The sequence below is a fragment of the Octopus bimaculoides genome, chromosome 7, assembly GCF_001194135.2.
Source record: "Octopus bimaculoides isolate UCB-OBI-ISO-001 chromosome 7, ASM119413v2, whole genome shotgun sequence".
Lineage (NCBI taxonomy): Eukaryota > Metazoa > Mollusca > Cephalopoda > Octopoda > Octopodidae > Octopus > Octopus bimaculoides.
Genome location: NC_068987.1, coordinates 15,263,946 through 15,272,256, shown reverse-complemented (window position 1 = coordinate 15,272,256; position 8,311 = coordinate 15,263,946). Strand labels below are relative to the sequence as shown.

Here is an 8,311-nt window from a genome sequence, read left to right as displayed (position 1 = left end):
GCTGCTTGTCACAGCCTACCAAACGCTGCTTGTCACAGCCTACCAAACGCTGCTTGTCACAGCCTACCAAATGCTGCTTGTCACAGCCTAACAAATGCTGCTTGTCACAGCCTACTAAACATCAATGATTTCCCACCTAATATTATTTTAGTGTCACTAAAATGTGTTTTCTGTCTCTCATATTGAAATGAAATGCCAAATAGAGGGCAACATTGTCCTTACCACTATTTAAAAATTTTTTTTTTTTTTGCCAATACTGGTACTTGTAGTGCCAGTCAAACCAGCAGTTACTGTCTGATTTTCCAATGCAGAAAATACTGGCCAGTAAAGCAGCTGCTGGGATATTTGTATCTGCAGCTGGTGGCCAGAATAGTGGCTGCTAGGGTTCTGAGGGTTGAATTTAAGGAAGAGGGAGAGCTTATATTGCAAAAAAAAGTTAAGTAACTTCTATACATTTCAGGTAAAAACGCCCATCATCAAGCATGAATGGATTAAAGAAATTTAAGTTTATGCAGCTCTGGTCAATCTGTTCACTTTTGGTGATAGGCCTTTGTACTTGAAATATATAAAGATTACTTCTCTTTTCCTTTTTGCATTGTAAGAAGCTCTTCATCTCCATTATTTGTTATTTTATTTCTGTCCTACAGTGCTTCAAGCAAACTACAATTCCCATCTTACTTTAAATGGAAGAATATTTTAAACTGACTCACTTCTTTTTCAGCAACCAAACTATATATTTCAGGATATTTTCTGGAATTGGAGAGAAAAAAGAAAAAAATGAAGAGAGAGAGAGAGAGAGAGAGAGAGAAAGAGAAAGAGAGAGAGAGAGAGAGAGAGAGAGAGTTGACATTCAAATACTTTGTGATTATCTAATATATCATCATCATCCAATCCATGCTTGCATGGATTGGACAGAATTTTGATGAGATAGGTTTTCTACAGCAGGATGCACTTCTTGACACCAGCCCTTGCCTTTTCCTATCAAAAATAATATTTCTCCATAACCAGACATGTTTCCACAAGAGATTTGGAAACAATGGTCACTGCTTGAATGATAGTAGGTCACAACTAACACATGTCAAAGACAAGGAGACATACCTTTGAAACAAATTTTGTTGTAAATTGTGAAGGGGCTACTTTCAGTTTCCATCTACCAAATACATTCACAAGGCTTTGATCAACCCAAGGTTATAGTAAAAAATACTTGCACAAGGTGCCATGTAGAGGGATTGAACTAGGAACCATGTGGTTGGGAAGCAAGCTTGTTACCACACAGCCACACCTGCACCTAGCCATGCCTATATATATACATATATATATTCTTTTATGCATTTCAGTCATTTGACTGTGACCATGCTGGAGCACCACCTTAAAGAGTTTTTTATTCAAAGAAATTGACCCCGGGATTTATTCTTTGTAAGCATAGTATTTATTCTATCAGTCTCTTTTGCTGAACCTCTAAGTTACAGGGAAGTAAAAACACCAACATCAGTTGTCAAGTGATAAGAGGGGGAAAAAACAGACATAAAGACACACACACACACATATATGCGACAGGCTGTTCTTTTTCAGTTTCCATCTACAAAATCCACTCACAAGGCTTTGTGTTCGGCCTGAGGCTATAGTAGAAAACACTTGCCCAAGGTACTATGCAGTGGGACTGACCCTGGAACCATGTGGTTGGGAAGCAAGCTTCTTAACACACAGCTATGCCTGCACCTATATATAAACATTATCACCACCATTTAATGTCCATGTTCTATGCTGCCGTAAGTAGGACTATTTAACAAGGATTCAATGGGTCCAAGAACTGCATCATGCTCCAATGTCTGCTTTGGCATGGTTCTTACAGCTGGATGCCCTTCCTAATGGCAACCACTTCAGTGTGTACTGAGTGCTTTTCCTGGTTCACTGGCAGCAGTGAGGTCACCGTGGAGCTCACAAGACAATGAACCTTGAGACAGAGAATGGGTCAGCTTTATACTAGAAGATGAAGGGTTAAAGTAGGCAAATAAGGGAGGACAAGGTCCTAGAACAGCAACATAGCTGCTCACATTTAGATGAGAGATGGATACCTCACATACATGCGTGCATACGTACATACATTGGTACCAATTTGTGAGTGCTCATGTGGTGCCCTGTTAAAAGCACACAGTACACACTGTAAAGTGGTTGGCATTAGGAAGGGCATCCAGCTGTAGGAACCATGCCAAATCAGACTGGTTAAACCATCCAATCCATGCCAGCATGGAAAACAGATGATTAAATGATGATGATAATGATGATTAAATGATGACAGTAATGATGATACATACATTACACACACACACAAACCAAAGCAGGGTAACTAATTCCATACTCACCTACATCCATCCATTGATCTTAAGATTTGAAATGAAGTGTTGTCCTGCAAGATAATAGAGAACAGAAAAAAAAAGAAAAACAAGAAAATAAAAGAAAACAAACACAAACTTATGAACAAAATCTATTTTAAAAGATGTTTTTTTTTTAATATTTTAAAGTTTGAAATAATTTAGATGAAGTTTTATTGTAAAATAAAGCGAAAAATTTATTTTTCATTCACGCGTTGTCCTCTTGTGCAGTGCTTCTCAAACTATCTGATGTGGCATACCGGCAGTTTTGTTTTCCTTTGTGCCAGGGACTAGTAATATTTCTTAATAATATTAATTTATACTGGAAACAAATACATATAATGAATATAATAAAAGCTGAGAATGTTTTTTATAGCGTATATTTATTTTGTAAACAAATAATACAATATTATATAAGCATTTTATAATGTTTCTTTCTTTTCTGGAAACTGGCTCCAGTAATTGCTGTTGTCATAGTTGTTGCTGTACTAGTTGCTTATGCAACTCCTTTTACTGTTATTGTGGCTTTTGCAACTATATTATAGAAAATAATATGCGCAGGAGTGGCTGTGTGGTAAGTAGCTTGCTTACCAACCACATGGTTCTGGGTTCAGTCCCACTGCGTGGCATCTTGAGCAAGTGTCTTCTACTATAGCCTTGGGTCGACCAAAGCCTTGAGTGGATTTGGTACACGGAAACTGAAAGAAGACCATCGTATATATGTATATATATATATATATATATATATATATATATATATACATATATATATATATACATACATACATATATATGACGGGCTTCTTTCAGTTTCCGCCTACCAAATCCACTCACAAGGCTTTGGTCGGCCCGAGGCTATAGTAGAAGACACTTGCTCAAGGTGCCATGCAGTGGGACTGAACCCAGAACCATGTGGTTGGTAAGCAAGCTACTTTCCGCACAGCCACTCCTGCGCCTATGTTTACTTTTTGTAAGATATTGTAGGGTACCAGATATAGCCTGTTTGACATTGTAAGAGACCAGATATAGCCTGTTTGAATAAGTAGAATATTTTGGCTGGATATGGCCAATTTAAATGCTAAAAGGTTAAGAAAATATTACTTACAATAAAATAAAGTAAGAGAGCTAAAATTCTGGAAAAACCTTCAGTAATTCTTAGAAAGAACAGCTCCTTACTCGGTGCCTCATGTTCTCTGAAAAAACAGAAAAAAAAAATAAAAACAGAAATATGCTAAACCTTTGGCTTATACAAATTACTTTGAAAGTAATTGCCTATTTATTCACATTATTTTTAATTAATCATGCATTAGCCTACTCTGCAGAGTGGTTGGTGTTAAGGAGAGCTTCCGGCCATAAAAGCCATGCAAAACAGACACAGAAGCATGGTGCAGGCCCCAGCCTGGCCAGCTCCTGTCAAACCATCCAACCCATACCAGCATTGAAGGAGGATGTGAAACGATGATGATGATGATATCTTGTAGCTCTGAGATTTCAATGATGCGATTGCTTTTTAGAATGACATTGTCTCCATGAGACTTAACATCCAAAGATCGTGCTTCACCACCTTGTCCATGTCTTCCTCTTCCACACATCTTTCTCTATTCTTTACTGCAGATCGAGAGGTTGAAGCATTGAGTTTTTCCACTCCTGGTAATCAATTTTTTTTGATTATACTGCAAATTCTCTAATTGTGTTTACAACAGCTGCACTAATCCCCACTAGTTTCCTAGTATTCTGGAATTTTACTCTCTACAATACTTACATTATCTTGCCTAATCTGCGGCCATCCAACCACAATATGCGTGATGCTAAGCAGAGAGCATACAGGACTCTGGGAGGAGTAAATTCAACGACCTGTAAATTAAATGAAACAGCAACATTTATCAGTGATGTATGCTTTGTTGCAGGAGCAAATAGGATAGAAATTAGTCATTTATTTGTATGATAATCAAAGTGAAACATGGAAGATGATGGATATGGAAGATTGAAGATCCTTAGTAAAAGGACAGAAGATATCAGCCAAAGCAATGTTCAATCCACTGAGTGGGTAAATTAACTCAAGAGAAAAACTTATAAAAATTAAAGATATGGTAAAGTTCAGAATCCAAGCAAACGGGTAATAGTTTGTTAGCAATAATTAAGCCGTATATAAGGGCAGCAAGCTGGCAGAATTGTTAGCATGCCAGGCAAAATGCTTGTTCTGAGTGCAGATGCCACTCGGGTCAACTTTATCTTTCATCCTTTCAGGTTTGGTAAAATAAGTACCAGTTGAAAAATGGAGTTGGTGTAATTGATTTAACCCCTCTCCCAAAATTTCTGGCCTTGAGACAAAATTTGAAACCATTATTAAGTTGGTGGTAGGCATCGAGCTAGTAGGATCATTTGCATACCGAGCAAAAATCTTAGCAGCATTTCGTCTATCTTTACATTTTGAGTTCAAATTCTGCTGAGGTTGACCATGCCTTTCATCCTTTAGGGGGTTGAAGAAAAAAGTACAAGTGAGTACTGGGTGCAATCAAATCAACCTGTTCCGCCCCCAAAATTGCTGGCCTTGTGTCAAAACTTGAAAGCCATATTGAGTAGAATTGAACTGAAAAGCTCAGAAATTACCCTGACCTAGTTTTGAATTAAATGGAGGTTAAAGAATATGTTTATCATTCTATTTGTTACTGGTGCAATTGGAACGATACATAACTATTTTTTGTAAAGACACCAACAGATGAGCTATAAGGATAGTCAAAGGTATAGGCATGGCGGTGTGGTTAAGAAGTTTGCTTCTGAACCAGGTGTAAGGAGTTCAGTCCCACTGCAGGTATAATGCTAGCTAATGTTCTATATTATAACAGTGGGCTGACTAATATTTTGTGAGTGAAACTGGTCAACAGAAATTAAAGTTGCCTATTGTATATGTGTGTTCTTGTTAGTGATTTTGCATTGTCTTTATATATTGAGATTGTGAAAAATGTAACATAGATAACTCAGGAGAAGTTAGGATGAAAGGCAAAATAAGCCTTGGTGGAATTTGAACTTAGAATGTAAGGATGGATGAAATGCGGCTAAACGTTTTGTCTGGCATGCTAACATTTGACAAACTTAGTAAATACAAGGTCCTGGAAATTGAAATACAAAAGATCTTAAAGCAAAAACTGTTACTGTTATTATGGGTACCCAATGTATGATAAAAAAGGGATGTCAGAAACATCTAGACAACATCCCAGGAGAACCATGTCTCAGAGAAATCTAAGAGATTGTGCTGACCAGTACTGCCCATATCCTTAGAAAAACCCTATCAATTTATGTTAGATTGTATTATATGGAGGTATTTTGCTGCTGCCTTAGCCATTTCCCCTCCCCAAGCTTTCAGTTATATTTCAACATCTCTTAACCTTCACCTGCCCTAGGGTGCTGGGTGTGTCTCGGCAAGTGATTGCAACAAATATGCAGATTAAAAGTAAGTAATAATAATTATAATAATAATCATGACAATGATAACATTCTTACCGTATGCCCTTTAGCTTCCAAAGCTTTCTTTGCCATAAGAACTGCTCTGCGGCAGGCTGGGATAGAACTAACTGTATTATCAGTCACATAATATCCAATCCGCAGGTTTTTCTTGCTTTCAAACAACTGAAAAGAGAAAGAGAAATTAATTTACCATCATCATCATCATCATCATCATCATCATCGTTTAACGTCCGCTCATTATCATCAATTTTATTATTATCATTAAGGTGGCAAGCTGGCAGAATCGTTAGCACTGCTGGACGAAATGCTTAGCAGTATCTTGTCTGCTGCTATATTCTGAGTTCAAATTCCGTGAAGATTGGCCCGGGCACTTTTACATGGCACTAAAACAGACATTTTTACATTGTACCCACACTGGTGCTTTTACGTGGTGTCAGCACCTATGAGCCTGCAAGGCGATGATGACAGTAACATAATTTTGTTATCATTAAGCTGATTTTTGGAACATAGATTAACACAAAATTTAAATGGGAAATTAAGATTTAAATCACTTTAAAATAGTCAAGTGTGTAATATTTGACCAGGGTTAGTCCCAGGGTGGGTCAGAATCACAAGAGCTTACTAAGCGTTTTCAACAAAGGCACAAGGCCACAAGCGCTTGAGAATAACCTGGGTACTGATGATGAAGCTGGAAATGGTAGTGGTATTAATGGTCATGGTGAGAAGTATTAATGGTCATGGTGATGGCAATAATTGTGGTGATGAAGATGATAATGGCACAGAAAATGAGGGTAATTGTGGCGATGGTGGTCAGGGTAATGGTAAAGATGGTATTGGTGGTGACAGATGTTGATGAGCAGACACTGCAGAAATAATTCTGAAAAATGTATGAATATCAACAAAAACCATTCCTTACATGATTCTGGAATTCTATAGGGGATATATGGGGATCCATTTCAAAAACTTTCTTAGAAAACAATGCTTTTGCTGCAATAATCAAACCATCAGCAGTCTGTGCCATCGGACCAATAGAAGGACGAACTGCAATTAGATAAATAATTAGTAATTAATAGTAGAATTCTTATGAATTAGTAGTGTGTGTGTGTGAATAAGAAGTTATCAAATCTGTAACATCAGGACTCACTCTCTGTTCACCTTGACCCCCTACTTTCCCCAATATATCAATCTGTAGTAACTTGGATTAATGATTTTACCATAACTCAGCGAATAAATGTGAGTGAAATTTGGTAGTTGCATGAGATTCTGAATTCGTCTGGAGAGTGTGGTTGAAGCCAATGGCAATTTTATTGAATAAATTTACTGTTTATTATTTCAAGATATTTTTATGTAATTTTGGTTAATATATCTGTTAAAATGAGCTTTCAGTGTTATTTTCATTTTTGCATAATTTAGATGACAATTTATTCACCGCACCCTGTATATGCGCATACAGTCATGTTACAAGGTTCACAGACAATCGGTGGACTCATGTAGTTGTCAAGTGGTACTTGTGCAAGTGGAAGAGACCACTCGGAAGACCTCTAATCAGGTGGGAAGATGATTTAAGAAAAATGTTTGGAACAACGTGGAGGAGAATTGTAAGAGCACGAGAGGAATGGAGCAAATGTTGTGGCCAGTGGAACCGTCTCAGCACCAGGCAGCCTGGCCGATCAAGATGATGCATGTACGTCTGTGTGTATTACATTACATATCTACATTGGCAATATGTTTTTGTTGTTGTTTAGATCCAGGTTACCCCACCTATTATATGGTATTGAAACTGTAGCCATCCCTTGACTGAGTATACCTCTGATAAGACATTTCAGCTGTAACTATTTTGTCTCACTCTGACTTCCAGACAGCTTATATTTATCCAATGTCCTTCCTTTTTTTAAAACACTAAGGTAGGATTTAAGAGAGATTTGACTGCTATTTCTAGCAGGTTTATTACCATGTAGATTATCTTTCATTGGGTCATGTTACGCTGATGTGTATACATATAGGCAAGAAGGAAAAGTAATATAATTCTTACTGAGATCTTGTTTCTCTGCAGCAATAGATAAACTTCCAGTCCTACAATTAGAATTGACAAAAAAATAAAATTATTAAAAGGAATAATTTACCAAGTCATTAATGAATTACAGTCTGATATTAGTGATGAATAATACAGCAATTACAAAAAAAAAAAAATTATACACTAAAAGCAAAATGAGGCCTTTGAATTAATAACATTTAAAGTTTTGGTATAGAATAAGGTCAACTATTTGTTTAAAGCAATCATTCATCGCTTGCTGTTATGTTAGTGTCTTTGGAAATGAAAAAAAAAAATACCAAGGGTTAGCATTTTCAGAAAATTTTTTTGAATGCATCAACTCCAGCACTTATTTTTTTAAAGTTTGGTACTTATTCTATTGATCTCTCTTGTCAAACTGCTGAGTCATAGGGAAAGACAAACCAACACCTGTTGTCAATGG

General features: G+C 36.9%; 1 protein-coding gene across 7 annotated transcripts in view; it reads right to left on the bottom strand.

Annotated features, from left to right (window-relative positions):
• Window positions 1-8,311, bottom strand: part of LOC106867392 (fatty-acid amide hydrolase 1) — a 29,639-nt gene that overhangs the window by 5,039 nt on the left and 16,289 nt on the right. For all 7 annotated transcript variants that reach the window (XM_014912248.2, XM_014912249.2, XM_014912252.2 and 4 more), the window contains exons 9-15: window positions 7,870-7,910; window positions 6,754-6,878; window positions 5,874-5,999; window positions 4,135-4,226; window positions 3,478-3,565; window positions 2,364-2,407; window positions 711-750 (exon numbers count right to left, since the gene is read on the bottom strand). In XM_014912248.2, coding sequence (XP_014767734.1) covers window positions 711-750; window positions 2,364-2,407; window positions 3,478-3,565; window positions 4,135-4,226; window positions 5,874-5,999; window positions 6,754-6,878; window positions 7,870-7,910 — 556 coding nt within the window. The remainder of the gene's footprint in view (window positions 1-710; window positions 751-2,363; window positions 2,408-3,477; window positions 3,566-4,134; window positions 4,227-5,873; window positions 6,000-6,753; window positions 6,879-7,869; window positions 7,911-8,311) is intronic.